This window comes from Neopsephotus bourkii, unplaced genomic scaffold, assembly GCF_033783945.1.
Source record: "Neopsephotus bourkii isolate Nb327-2 ecotype Australia unplaced genomic scaffold, CSIRO-AGI_Nbou_v1 NB_580, whole genome shotgun sequence".
Lineage (NCBI taxonomy): Eukaryota > Metazoa > Chordata > Aves > Psittaciformes > Psittacidae > Neopsephotus > Neopsephotus bourkii.
This window is the reverse complement of record NW_026901081.1, coordinates 2633516-2648528: the sequence shown is the minus strand read 5'-3', so window position 1 is coordinate 2648528 and position 15013 is coordinate 2633516. Positions and strand designations below refer to the sequence as shown.

Here is a 15013-nt window from a genome sequence, read left to right as displayed (position 1 = left end):
GTTCTGCTTTAACAGAGGAGGCCTTTCTTTTACCCCCCCTGCTTAGCATGTTCCCACTCCAGGCACTGCTGTGCCTCGGTCCTGCCTTCCTGTGACTGGAGCCAAGGCTGCTCGGTTCAGTGCTGACATCTGCAACGGGGAACGTGCTTGTTCAGGCATGTAGCTGGAGGAGGGGAGGCAGCACTTTGGAGGGGAGGAAGTAAGGAGGATGATTTGTGGGCTGAGAGCTTTTAAAAACGATAGATGCTCCTGGTTCCTTCCGTCTCAGCTTGGGTTTGCTTGCTTTATATATGGATGCAGTCTATTTCTCTGGGGCTGTTTAAAAGCGCTGTGAGACTGGGGGTTAAGAGCTCAGTCCAAATGAGCAGGATGCTGCCCAGGGATGCAGCAGATCCAGAGCTTGAGTTCATTGTGTCCTCCAGGTACTCGGGCATAGCTGGCATTGATCATAGAACCTGAATCACAGAATCAGCCAGGTTGGAAGTGACCTTTAAGATCATCACATCTTGATTGTGGAATGGTTTCCCACTATCACTTACTTGTGAAACAGCCAAAGCTAAGTTGAAACACAACAGTTGAAGCTGGAGTTGCCTCTCTGCAGATTTGGATCCAAGCCTAATGTGATGGAAAGGGCTTGACCTGTTTCAGTGCTCCCGAAACCCGCAGTGTGGCTGTGTTACTGTCACAGCAGTCATGGATGGACCCACACTGGACAAACTGGGCTTGATTATTTAAAACAAAAGTGACAGAAGCTTCCTTGAGTGAAAGGAGAGCTCTGTTGCTAGGAGTTAAGTGGTTATAATTAGTCTGTTCTTCTTTAGAAGTGTATCTGTGTGGTACAATGGGTTAGCACGTGTATGTCTGCCCAGGAAGAGATATTGGAGCTCTCCTACCCAGAATTCTTCCAGTACCTAAAGGGGACCAACAAGAAAGCTGGAGAGGGGCTTGGGACAAGGGCCTGTAGGGCCAGGCCAAGGGGAATGGCTTGAACCTGCCCGAGGGGAGACTGAGCTGAGCTCTTAGGCAGAAGCTCTTCCCTGTGAGGGTGCTGAGGCGCTGGCACAGGGTGCCCAGAGAAGCTGTGGCTGCCCCATCCCTGGCAGTGTTCAAGGCCAGGTTGGACACAGGGGCTTGGAGCAAGCTGCTCCAGTGGAAGGGGTCCCTGCCCGTGGGAGGGGTTGGAGCTAGAGGAGCTTTAAGGTCCCTTCAACCCAAATCAGTCTGGGATTCTATGAAGTCATCCCCATGCGGTGATGGTCCATGTCCTCCTGCACAGTACATGGTGGGGAATCCCACCCGAAGCAGTTGAGATTGAGTTAAAACCTGATTTTAAAAGCACCCTCCAGTCTTTTGCCCTTTAAGATTCCAAGCCCATGGAGCCCTGCAGCATTCCCGTTGGTTGTAACTGCTCAGCCATCCTTTATGTCTAAGCGCTATGGAAATCCTGCTGGCAGCGGAGCAAGACTGCAACTAGTAGTTGGCCGTCGGCCATGAGAACGTGTCCCTTCCCCTTCTCGCACCCACCCGCTCCGGCTGCAGCAGTGGAGACATCCTCCTCTAAACGTGTCCTTATGGTGAGGTATTTATTGTTTCATTTCATTTAGCAGTTTCATTTGCATCTCTGCGTCAGCAGCACCTGCAGGGCTCTAGCAGGGACATTATAAAGAGCAAACGCTGCTGGTTTCTCATTCTTTATGAGAACTTTATGAGAACCTGGAGGGTGTTTTAATTCACATGTAAACGCTGGCTCTGTGCTGATGCATTGATGGCCCTTGCCTTCAGTTGGGTTCAGCTCTGGGATGTGCAGTGAGTGGCTGGGAAGCAGCTAGATGCTAGACCCTGGGGGTTTTTCCTCACCTTTAGAGGTGACAATCCGTCTGTCCTCCCTCAGGGGGAGTGTGATGCTGCTGCCCTTTCCTGTGGCAGCATGTGTCCCAGATCCCATCTGCTGTGTGTGGAGGGAAAGGACGCCTCTTCCCTCTTGTTCAGGTGGAACGTGGTGGAGGGATGTTCTTCCAGTGTGAGACTGCATCTCAAAGTAATAAACTCCACCAAAGGAGAGTCCTTCCATCCCGTATGGAAACCCAGCTGGAAAACTCTGCCCTTCGTTTTCTGCTGGGATTTGGATGGAAGCGTGACCCAGAGGAGGGAATCTGCTGCTTTCAGTGTGTTTGAGCAGAGCAGGGGACAGCGCATGCCCCTTCCCACCGGCGCCAGGAGGAGGAAGGAGGTTTTAGCTGTGTGTATGTGTGCACCAGCAATGTCTCACCATGGGGTTGAAGGGTGCAGGGGTGAAACACTTGTTCTGATCAGGATCAACTCAATTCAAGGTCAGGCCTCCTCCAGTCTGTGGGCAAAACACCCTCTCCTCACCCTGGCAACAAGAGAAATAGATCCTCTTGGCAGAACTCCCTTCTGGAAGTGGGCAGAGAGGGAGAAACGGTTGCTGAGGGCTCTTGTTTAACATAGTTTATTCATCTGTAAGTTGTAGTGAGTAACTCACAGCACTGCCTTGCCAGACTGCATGAGTTATAGATGGCTCTTCTATGAGGTCTTGACTCCTGTGATTAGTATGCATTGGACATAGTTATCTTTATGGCATCTACTTAGTGGAGTTTTCATGCTCCTCTGACTTTTTAATTGCTTTCTGTTCCAGCAATCACTCAGCTGCCTGTCTTGCTAAGGAAGGCAAAGAAAACACAACCGACTTGATAGAAACTTATAGTTCAGTGTGGAGGATCAGGTTTGAAATGATGGGGTTTACCACAAGGAAAAATGATATACAGGGAGGATCTTTGTTCTCTTTGTCTTTTCTTTGCTGTGTGTGTGTTACACACAATAGTGCTGGAAAGCTCCAGTATGGTGGGGTTCCATTCTGCTCCCACTTAGGAGCCTGTGCCTGTATTACAGGAAAGCTACAGGTATATAGAGTCATAGAATCCCAGACTGGTTTGGACTGGAAGGGACCTTAAGGCTCATCCAGTTCCAACCCCATGCCCTAGGCAGGGACACCTTCCACTAGAGCAGCTTGCTTTGGTGGAAGTTGTAAGTACCAGCTTCATGGTTTGGAGCCATAGGTGCTGAAGGCAGGTCTCACATCTGTGTGCTCAGAACTCTTGAACGCTGCTGTTGGCACCTGTGGTTGCCACCTTCCGTTCATCACCTCCTCTTGTTCCATCTTGAGCTGCCAAGTGGTTTCCTGTGTCTCTTGTCCCTTTGCATGTGATTGTCTGTCACCCCTTCCTGTCTGCAGAACAGTTCTGTAGGTGTGAAAGCAGAGTTTGTCAGGTCAGCTAAGGGCTTCAAAAGATGAGGGGCAGGGAGCATTTGAAGGCCCCTGTAATTTGAGTTATGGCAGTCACGGTTTGCTGTATGTAATAAAACTCATCATAAGTTCTGTGTGCTGAAACAACTGGAACTTCCAATGCTCCCAAGTGGCTGCAGAAACAATAGCCCTACATCATTAGTATAGCATAGCCCTACATCCTACTTCATACATTACATAAGTAGTTGTTGGTACATCATAGTCCTGCATCCTACTTCATACATTACATTAGTATGTTGTTGGTACATCATAGTCCTACATCCTGCTTCATACATTAGTACATCATAGTGCTACATCCTACTTCATACATTACATTAGTACATTGTTGGTGCATCACAGTCCTGCATCCTGCTTCATATATTACATTAGTACATCATTAGTATAGCATAGTCCTGCATCCTGCTTCCTATATTACATTAGTACATCATTAGTATAGCATAGTCCTACATCCTACTTCATACATAACATTAGTACATTGTTAGTATATCATAGTCCTACATCCTATAGGTTGCCCAGAGAAGCTGTGGCTGCCCCATCCCTGGCAGTGTTCAGGGCCAGGTTGGACACAGGGGCTTGGAGCAAGCTGCTCCAGTGGAAGGGGTCCCTGCCCGTGGCAGGGGTTGGAGCTGGGTGAGCTTTAAGCTCCCTTCCAGCCCAAACCAGTCTGGGATTCTATGATGACGGCTGCACTTCCCTAGTGATGCCTGTGGGGTTTGGTTTGAGTGCTGGTACCTTAATAGATATAGTAGTTGAGAGTAATTGTGTCTGCAGCTAAGATGTATTCCCTCATCTGACTCTGGTTGAAAAGTTCATGTGCTGTTTTATTGCTTCCCCTGTTCACTTAATCATACTGAGGAGACCTAAGATGAATTTCCCAAAGCAGGTTTGTGCTGCTGTGAAGAAGGAAGGAGCTCAGTCTGGTGACGCTTTGCATTCCTTTAGGATGGATCAAGCAGAGCCACTCACTTCAGTGGTGCAGCACTGGTGTTCTGCTGGCTGGGGAAGCAATGGCCTTGTGCTCTGAACTTGAGCAGGGTCTGCGCAAGAGGGGTGTTTAAAGCCTCATTCCATGTGAATTGTCAAGAGATTATTTAGGGACAGAAGGAATCTGAGCAGTCATCTGGGCTAGCATGAGAGGGATGAGCACCACTCACTATGGCTTCATGCTCTCAGCCCTGCTATAAAGACATGGAGAGGTGGATCTAATTCTATCAGAACAGGGTTGCACCCACATACACTAAAGCCAACAAAGGGTTAAAGTATAACAGTGTTGAGTTTGGGTTAGTCTGTGTCTGTACATCACAGTGGGAGGACTGATGTAAGCAGGTTTTGTTTTCCCTTTAAATATGTAGTGGGAAAATGCTTATGGGAGCCCTCTAGGATAATGCTGCTATAACATCTGTGGAACCAGTCTGTTAATGCGGGGGGCTGAAGGATTTCTCTCGTCCCCCATCTCCAAACAGACTAAATAGCTCTTGTAATGCCACACATTTAAGTGGTGAGGGGAAAGGTCTGAGCTTGAGCGATGGAGAAGAAGGGAGAGGATGTGCTATAGGCTTTGCCCCTATGAAAGCTGCAGTTTTCAGATAGGTGTAAACCAATGTTGTGTGTTAAACTGTGCAACTTCTCATCAGTTGCTTGCTCATTCAGGGTGGAAGGCAAGATAAACAAGAGCCTGTACTGCCCTGTGGTAAAACAGTAATCCACTTGTGCTCTGCCCTTTCTGACACAGGGATTTGGAACAACCCTCTTATATTGAATAAACCGTGAGCAGATGTCCCTGGGGTTTGGCATGGATGGAATTGGGAGTGAGGATGTTTGACATCCAGAAGGTTCTTCTTATGTTTTCATGCCCTTTTTGTGTGCTCGTGTTCATTTTCCCTCCCCAAGCACTAAGCCTGGAATCTGGGCAGGGCTTTCTTCTTCTTCTCACTTCTTTTCCTCCAGCCTGGAGCCCCATGCTGCTCTGTTCTCTTCCTTGTATCGCCCTTTGGTCTAATGTTGATCCCATTGCCCAGGACAGTATTCTTTACACTGGAGGTAGCAAGCACTGATTCTCACCTCTCTGCTTGGTGGGATCAGGGCCCTGCATTGAGGCTGTATCCCACCATCTGCAGCTCCAGGCAGTCTGGCCAGTGGGGGAATCTCAGTGCATCATTACTGAACCCCTATGTGAGGGTAAACCAGGGCGTTACAGCAGCAAATGTGGTGCCTGCTCCTTAGGGAAGGCTGTTTGGCAGGCTCAGAGCCACTAACACTCATTTTCCTTCTGTTTCCCTATTTGCAGTGTATTCCCAGCACCCTCCCAGCAATTTGCTTTCTCATGGTTAAATAATCATTAATGCAAAGACTGCAGCTTTTATATGGCACGACTGCTTATGTTGTGCTTTGATGCTTTAGCTGTGCCAGTTCAGTACCAACCGCTGACACGGGGATGCGCAAAGCCCATCAGTGAGGCCTCAATATCTTCATGTTGCACAAGGTATTTACCACGTGGGGTTTAGTTTAGACTGTGTTCCACTGCTTGGACAGAGAGAGGAGTTGTTTGCACCACTTCATGGCTGGCACTTCAGCTGTCACTTGGTTCTGCTCTGTTGTACACTGGAGAATGGCATGAGGATGGGAGATGCCCAGGGCACGTGCCAGAACACACCCAGACAAATGCACATCTAATTCCCCCACTCCTCCCAAACGCCAGATCTGTCCCACCATTGAAATCCCTGCTCCAAATGCTAGTGGTAGAGAATTCCATTGCACAGTTGTGTTGGGAAGAAGCGGGGCTGGGGTCTAAGCTCTTGGAAAGCTCCTTCTGTGTGAAAGCTTATCTAGAGCATTAAGGGCTGTGCAGTGCTGCCAGCCCTCCTATATCAGAACAAGTGTGAAGAAACCAGGAACCAAGTGTAGACATGCTTGGCAGGTAACAGCTTGGGCATCACTGCTTTAAGTGAGGTCTAACACAGAGTCCTGCATCAACACAAGAGGGATGTGGAGCTGTTGGAGTGAGTCCAGAAGAGGCCATGGAGATGCTGCGAGGTCCAGCTTTAAGGTCCCATCCAGTCCAATCCAAACCATTCCATGATTCTGTATTGCTGCAGAGTGCCTTCTGTGGGCAGCATTTGCTTTTCCCTGCTCCCCAGAGCTGCCAGAGCAGCGTGTGCCCTGGGGCTTAATCATTTCAGTGATGCTCAGCATCACTAGCTGTGCCAGAGAAGACTCTGAAAGCTGGCTGGGTGGTGTGTGCTCACAGGGCCATGGGATGGTTGTGGGATCGATCTGCACTGTGACCCAGTGCTGATCCTCTGAGCCCATCCCATGGAAGAGCAGCTCCATGGAAGCCAGCAGTGATCTCAGCTCTGTAACTGCGCTTGCAGAGAGCAAAACCTCTTTTGACCTTCTGCTACCCAATAATTCTCCCTGAGCAAAGCATCTTCCCGTGGTGCTTGTGAAGTTCATGAAGCAGCTGAACTGCTTTTCCCACCCAAGCAGACACTGGTCCTGCTTTGCTCTTTGTTGTGCACTTAACTCCCAACTTTCGTTTGAGAGCATAACACAGACCAGTTCCAGCTTCCAGAGGGACCTGGCTGTAGCCAGGCTGTGTCTGCAGCAGCGCTGATCTCATTTGGGTGGAACAAGCTGGTTGTTGCAGAATAAACCCGTTACCCTGGTCCAGAGCTTCTGTCTCTAAATCCGCACAGCGGGGATTATTTGCTTAAGGATTTATGTGTGTGTTGGGGATCTAGTTTTGTTTGACCCTTCCAAACAAGAATGAAATGCAGTCAACTTGCTGGTGGTTTGAATCGTGCCTGGAGCGTGCTGCTACCATGGGAAGGCTGGGAATGGCTTGGGACCAGCCAGGGCTGTGCCATGGAGGTTATGTGGGTAGAGCTTTGGGACCAGCAGCTCAGGGAGGGGATCCTGCCCCTCTGCTGTGCTATGGGGAGACCCCCCCTGCAGCCCTGATCCAGCTCTGGGGCAGCAGCACAAGAGGGACGTGGAGCTGTTGGAGCGAGGCCAGAGGAGGCCATGGAGCTGCTGCGAGGGCTGGAGCAGCTCTGCTCTGGAGCCAGGCTGAGAGAGCTGGGCTGGGGCAGCCTGGAGAAGAGAAGGCTCCTGAAGGGGAGACCTTAGAGCAGCTCCAGTGCTTAAAGGGGCTGCAGGAAAGCTGGAGAGGGGCTTGGGACAAGGGCCTGTAGGGACAGGCCAAGGGGAATGGCTTGAACCTGCCCGAGGGGAGACTGAGCTGAGCTCTTAGGCAGAAGCTCTTCCCTGTGAGGGTGCCGAGGCGCTGGCACAGGGTGCCCAGAGAAGCTGTGGCTGCCCCATCCCTGGCAGTGATGATGGTGAATTCAAGCCACCATGTGTGTGTTAATATGAGGTTACAGTTGGTCCGCAAATACCTATTGTGGTTCATTTGACAGTGTGTGATTCTAGTTTACAAAGCCATAAATCACGCTTGTTGTTTCTTCTCTTTTTCCTGTTCCTAGTAACGGCCTCCCCAACTGAAGATGTCGAACAATGGGGTTGAAACAGAAGACAAACCACCTGCTCCTCCAATGAGAAATACCAGCACTATGATTGGAGCGGGAAGCAAAGATCCTGGGACTTTAAACCATGGCTCCAAACCTTTGCCTCCCAACCCGGAGGAGAAGAAAAGGAAGGACCGATTTTACCGCTCTATTTTACCAGGAGATAAAAGTACAGTATTTTATCTCTTCTTCTAAACCTTGTGCTTGAATGTTGCTCTGAATGACCTTAGTTGAGCACTTGATGCTCAGTGATGGTTTAGGTGTTAGAAAATGTGTGCATTGGTTTCCTGCAGAACAGTCTTGGTCATTTTGGGGTTCATAAGGTGCTGTCTGTAGATCTGTTTTTAACAATCATAGGATCACAGAATGGCTTGGGTTGGAAAGGATCTTAAGATCATCCAGTTCCAACCCCTGCCACAGGCAGGGACACCTTCCACTAGAGCAGCTTGCTCCAAGCCTCTGTTTCCAGTTTGGCCTTGAACAGTGCCAGAGATGGGGCAGCCACAGCTTCTCTGGGCACCCACACAGTAAAGAACTTCTTCTTTATATCCAATCTAAACTTCCCCTGTTTCAGTTTTAAGGGGGCCTGTAGGGGTGCTGGGGAGGGACTCTTCATTAGGGACTGCAGTGATAGGACAAGGGGTAATGGGTTAAAACTGAAAGAGGGGAAGTTTAGATTGGATATAAGGAAGAAGTTCTTTACTGTGAGGGTGCTGAGGCACTGGAATGGGTTGCTCGGGGAGGTTGTGAATGCTCCATCCCTGGCAGTGTTCAAGGCCAGGTTGGACGAGGCCTTGGGTGCCATGGTTTAGTGTGAGGTGTCCCTGCCCATGGCAGGGGTTGGAACTTGATGATCTTAAGGTCCTTTCCAACCCTAACTATCCTGATTCTATGATTCTAAGCCATTAGCCCTTGTCCTATCACTCCAGTCCCTAATGAAGAGTCCCTCCACAGCATCCCTGTAGCCCCCTTCAGACACTGGAAGCTGCTCTGAGGTCTCCACGCAGCTTCTCTTCTCCAGGCTGATCATCATTCTTAGCCTGTTCAGTAATGATTAACCCTGCCACATTTAATCCATCGCACTTACTCTCTTTTGGGCTTCTCTTTTCATTTCTTGGTTTTCCCTCTTCTCCTTAAACTATGAGAACAGTGTCCTTGAAAACTGGGACGAGCTCTGCCACTTCCCAGCCTGACTTGTGCAGAATGGTCTTTAAAATCACCTCTTTTGTACCAATTACAAGCAGGTCAATTAAATCTGGTATTGGCAAACCCTTTGATGGGGAGCAGTGGGAGGTCTCTTGCTTGTTTTGCTGTTTTGAACAGCAAATAACATGAGTTCAGCATGACCAACAAGCCATCTCCTGCTAAGCCTGTCATATGTCACTCCATGGTCATTTACTGGTGAGTGTTTGGGTCAAGCATTGCCTGCTTGCTGTTAAGAATAACCCATTTCTGCAGATTCTTACACATTTCTTGTGAACTAAAGGAATTTTCTGGTGTTAGAGGGACTGTAACAGATGGGAATGGAGAGAGGAGCTGTGAACTGTACGTGAAACTCTTATTTTTAAGATCAGGGTGTTTAAAAAACCCCTCACATGAATCTTTCGAAGGGATGTAAAGAAAATAAAATAAAACTCCATCCCCTAATTCCTGATGGTTCCTTTTTATATCTGACCTATTTTTTGGAGTTTCTGATACATCAGCTTTCTGTAGAGTCTGCAGTGCAATAGTATCTGGACAGAGGGTACGTGAAGGCAAGCCTACGTGTCTTTCTCTTCCTGGGCTTCAGGAGGGAGGTTCCTTCCTTTGGTTTTAGGAGTGAAAAGACAAAATTGGCGTCACTACTTTAAATAAGCAAGATGTAGGTTCATTTTCTACAGAATATCACAGCAGTCACAGAATCCCAGAATGGTTTGGGTTGGAAGGGACCTTAAAGCTCATCCAGCTCCAACCCCTGCCACGGACAGGGGCACCTTCCACTGGAGCAGCTTGCTCCAAGCCCCTGTGTCCAACCTGGCCTTGAACACTGCCAGGGATGGGGCAGCCACAGCTTCTCTGGGCACCCTGTGCCAGCGCCTCAGCACCCTCACAGGGAAGAGCTTCTGCCTTATCTTCAACTTAGACCCAACTTTCTCAGCCTGTACCTTTGGCAGCTTTGGGTGCTTTGAATCCGCAGTCCGGAAACCCATGAGCTCAATGTTGAAAGTTTGCCAGATCTTGGGTAGAACTGGCCCTTAGGAAAATTAATCCTAAAAAGCTGCAGGATTTTTGTGTTGGCCTCTCTGAAGAACTGAGGGGCTTAAATTTCTAAGCTCAGCAGTTCCAGACAGCTAAAGGGGCTGGAGCAGCTCCTGTATGGAGACAGGCTGAGAACACTGGGGCTGTTCAGCCTGGAGAAGAGAAGCTGCGTGGAGACCTCAGAGCAGCTTCCAGTGTCTGAAGGGGGCCTATAGGGATGCTGGGGAGGTACTCTTTATTAGGGATTGGAGTGATAGGGCAAGGGGTAATGGGTTAAAACTGAAACGGGGGAAGTTTAGATTGGATATAAGGAGGAAATTCTTTACTGTGAGGGTGGTGAGGCACTGGAATGGGTTGCCCAGGGAGGTTGTGAATGCTTCATCCCTGGCAGTGTTCAAGGCCAGGTTGGACAGAGCCTTGGGTGCCATGGTTTAGTGTGAGGTGTCCCTGCCCATGGTACAGGGGTTGGAACTGGATGATCTTAAGGTGCTTTCCAACACAAACCATTCTGTGATTACCTGAAATTTATTAAAGAGTAGAACAAGTAGAACCCAAAGCACTTGTTTGAACTGGACTGGAGAAGAGAGCTGCAGAAGTGAGCGGTTTGGGTAAAATCGGCACAGACTGCCACTGAAGATGCCTGCGTTTGCTGAAGATTGGCCAACGTGGCAGATGCTTTGAGATATGAGAGAGTTTTGTTTAGCCAAGCTCAGCAGAGCCTTCTGTTGCAATACGCCTGCCCCAATGAGAGTGATTGCTTCTGTCCTCTAATTCCTGTCGAGCAAAAAATACCCTGAATGCTGTCACCTGTGCTTCAGATGGGTTGGTTTTCATCTTATGAAAGCTTCTTCCAATCTCATGATGACAGCTGAATTCCCAATGCCTTCTGCTGCTTAAACATTAATGAAATTCCCAGGTTTTCAGACACCTCTTTGGTTTATGCCTGAAACAATGTGGGTGCTATGTGTTAGTGTGGCTGGACTCAAAGGAGAGTTGGTTTCCGTTCAGTTAGAGGCACGTAACTGGGGCAAATCCATTACCTCTGCATCTTTTCCCCAGGGAAGCAGTGATTTGGGTTTAACCTCTGCTGGGGTTGCAAAGAGCCTGTGAAGAACTGAAATGCTCTGTGGTTTATTCTGCTAGTGGAGATGGATGTTGGCTTTTACACTGTAGCCTAAGAGCTGCTGGAGTTGATGCTGTCAATGCCTTCGGAGAAGTGGTAGCTCTTTGGGTAGGAAACAGGACTGGAGCAGGCACTTAATGAAGGACGGGTGGGAAAGAAGGTGAAGGGGTTGTGCTTTACGTAGAGGTGCAGCTCAAATGCATGGGGTCCTGCTGCGGAACCAGGCAGCAGACCTGCTGTGGGCCCAGGTCAGAGGGGAGGCCAACAAGGGGAGACATCCTGAGGGCATCTTCTACAGGTCTCTGGGTCAAGAAGGCACTTCTAGTTGAAGGCTCTTTGGAAAGTGTCTTTTCTATTGTGCTGCCCCTGTGCATGGTCAGAGCCCTGGTTAAAGGGCACATAGGAGCTTAAATCCTGGGCCTCAGGCATGTTTGCACACTTCCATTTAGCTATGGAAGAGCTTCTGCCTAAGAGCTCATCTCAGTCTCCCCTCTGGCAGGTTAAAGCCATTCCCCTTGGCCTGTCCCTATAGGCCCTTGTAAAAAGTCCCTCTCCAAACACAAGAATCTCTTCCTGCTTCTATCCTGCAGTGCATGTGTTGAACATAAACAGAGAGCTGGTCTGACAAAGGCTATTATGTTATTTAATCAGGCCCTCCAGAACTGTTTTTATTGCTTTGTGCAGCTGAGGCTCGCTCAGGCCATCATCTCCTGCTCGGGATAAATGAGCAGTCAGCAGTGATTTCAGTTTCCTGGTTCAACAGCTACTGGAGCAGTTGGTTGCAGAGACATTTATTGGCATTTGGGTGTGTGGCAGGAGCTCAAGTGTATTGATTGCTGGGTGGCACCTTAATGCCCTTATGCTCTTTTAGGGATACATTCAAATCTACTGTGGCACTTATTCTGGACCACATGTGGTTGCACATCATCCATGCCGCACTGCATAGCAGTGCTAGTACAGGTTCCCTCTTCTTCCTCACCTGAATGATGGGCTTCCAGGCTGAGCTGACACCTTCATAGAATCATAGAGTCACAGAATGGTTTGGGTTGGAAAGGACCTTAAGATCATCCAGTTCCAACCCTGTGCCATGGGCAGGGACACCTCGCTCTAAACCATGGCACCCAAGGCCTCGTCCAACCTGGCCTTGAACACTGCCAGGGATGGAGCATTCACAACCTCCCTGGACAACCCATTTCAGTGCCTCAGCACCCTAACAGTAAAGAACTTCTTCCTTAGATCCAATCTAAACTTCCCCTGTTTCAGTTTTAACCCATTACCCCTTGTCCTATCACTTCAGTCCCTAATGAAGAGTCCATCCCCAGCATCCCTACAGGCCCCCTTAAAACTGAAACATGGGAAGTTTAGATTGGATATAAAGAAGAAGTTCTTTACTGTGGGGGTGCCCAGAGAAGCTGTGGCTCCCCCATCCCTGGCAGTGTTCAAGGCCAGACTGGACTTATATTCAATCTAAACTTCCCCTGTTTCAGTTTTAACCCATTACCCCTTGTCCTATCACTACAGTCCCTAATGAAGAGTCCATCCCCAGCATCCCTTACTCACTAGCATGCAGGAATGGGTTGATCCTGTACAGAGGGCTGTAGCACATAGTGTCTCTCATGGCTCTCTCTGCATCTCTTTTCCTCTTGCTTTCCATCCATCACTAGTACATGCAGCTTTTTTCTGTGTACCTGCTGGATGCAGCTGCTTGTCCTGCTTTTGGCAGGGCTCTGTGCTGCAGATGCTCCCCGTCTGCTAACCAGCAGCTGCTCTGTCTCCTTCTAGTTCCCACTCTGTGATGGCTCCTCCAGCCTGGCAGCTTTCTCTTCTCCTTCTCCTTGCCAGCTCCACTGCTTTTCTGTGATTCAGCTTCCCCCATCCCATTTGTTTGAAGGAGGGATTGAAAACAATCTGTTCCATCTTCGTGTCCCACATGGTGCGTCTGATCCTGTTCTTTCTCCAGAATTACTCTGTGCAACAGGAATGACACACAGAACAGTGCCAGAGCTGGAGCTGAAGGAAATGGGGTGCCCCATCCCTGGCAGTGTTCAAGGCCAGGTTGGACACAGGGGCTTGGAGCAAGCTGCTCCAGTGGAAGGGGTCCGTGCCCGTGGTAGGGGTTGGAGCTGGATGAGTTTTAAGGTCCCTTCCAACCCAAACCACTCTGGGATTCTGTGATTCAGTCTTTTGGGGTGAGCCTTGACCACCTCTACACAACTCACCACAAGCAGTGCCTTAACTAAGTGCAATATTGAGTGTTAGCCTCAGAGGTTCCCGACATACCTGGGCTTTGGCATTCCTGCTGCCAAAAATGCACCGAGGAATGTCAGCCACGAAACAAATCCTGTTTGGCTTGCGATAAAAAAGGTAGCAGCTGGGAAGCAGAAGTGGTTTAGTCACTTCTCCTGGCTCTGCTCATTTTGTAACTGCAAGCAGCAGTGAATCCGTGTAGACCGTGGCTCTTTCTCAATCTGATCTCAAGTTCTTGAACACAGTAACTATGAAAAGGGAAGTAGAGTCCTTAATATGTGGTGAATCTCTTTTTCCTGCCCACAGCAGGGGTTGGAACTGGATGATCTTAAGGTCCTTTCCAACCCAACCCATTCTATGGTTCTATGGCTGAACTTAATCCAAAGCATAACGATAATCCCATCTGTAGACCTGACTTTAAAATGCATGGAGTGCATCTATTGCCCTTCCTGTTCCTTTGTGACTTCTGCTCCTCACATGGCCCATTCTGCCATCTTGCTCTGCATCTTCAAAGCTTCTTCTTGAAACCACATTTAGTTCATTTTGTGAGCTGGAAAATAAAACTGGCTTTGCTCATATAAGATTTGTAGTGGATGCATGTTATATTTGGGGTTCTTCATGAGAAGTAGCTTGAAGGAAGCAATTAAAAAACAGTGTTTGTAGTTAATTTTGACCCTGTCTTAGTATGAGCTGAGTGTATATTTAACAGCCCATAATATTTTGGTTTCTTAAAGTAGCTTTAGACAACATATCAAAAAATGTGTTCAAAACTGCATGGCTTCCACTTATGCCACTCTAGTGCTATTGACTCTGACCTGTGTAAGCCTCAGTGAATGTTTTAGGTACATAGAGCTTGTGCTGTTGAGTCCAGCCCAGCTGATTGATGCTTGACATGCTCAAAGTACAGTTTCCTTCTCTTGTGCTTGTCCTGTGTTAATTCATGGAATCATGCAATGGTTTGGGTTGGAAAGGTTCATAAGATCATTCAGTTCCAACCTCTTGCCACTGGCAGGGACACCTCACACTAAACCATGACACCCAAGGCTCTCTCCAACCTGGCCTTGAGCACCGCCAGGGATGGAGCATTCACAACCTCCCTGGGCAACCCATTCCAGTGCCTCAGCACCCTCACAGTAAAGAACTTCTTCCTTATAGCCAATCTAAACTTCCCCTGTTGAAGTTTGAACCCATCACCCCTTGTCCTATCACTACAGTCCCTAATGAAGAGTCCCTCCCCAGCATCCCTACAGGCCCCCTTCAGACACTGGAAGCTGCTCTGAGGTCTCCACGCAGCTTCTCTTCTCCAGGCTGAACAGCCCCAACTTTCTCAGCCTGTCTCCATACAGGAGCTGCTCCAGCCCCTGAGCATCCTCGTGGCCTCCTCTGGACTTGTTCCAACAGCTCCATGTCCTTTTTATGTTGATGACACCAGAACTGCACACAATGCTCCAGGTGAGGTCTCACGAGAGCACAGCAGAGGGGCAGGATCACCTCCTTCAACCTGCTGGTCACACTCCTTTTGATGCAGAACTTTGCACTGAAAACCCTGTTGTT

The 15013-nt window shown here is 48.8% G+C and overlaps 1 protein-coding gene across 2 annotated transcripts in view; it reads left to right on the top strand.

Moving 5' to 3' along the window:
- PAK1 (p21 (RAC1) activated kinase 1) overlaps nt 1-15013 on the top strand; it is a 75063-nt gene that overhangs the window by 35170 nt on the left and 24880 nt on the right. For both annotated transcript variants that reach the window (XM_061351413.1, XM_061351414.1), the window contains one exon: nt 7810-8020. In XM_061351413.1, the coding sequence (XP_061207397.1) occupies nt 7831-8020 (190 nt within the window). In that variant the 5' untranslated portion in view covers nt 7810-7830. The remainder of the gene's footprint in view (nt 1-7809; nt 8021-15013) is intronic.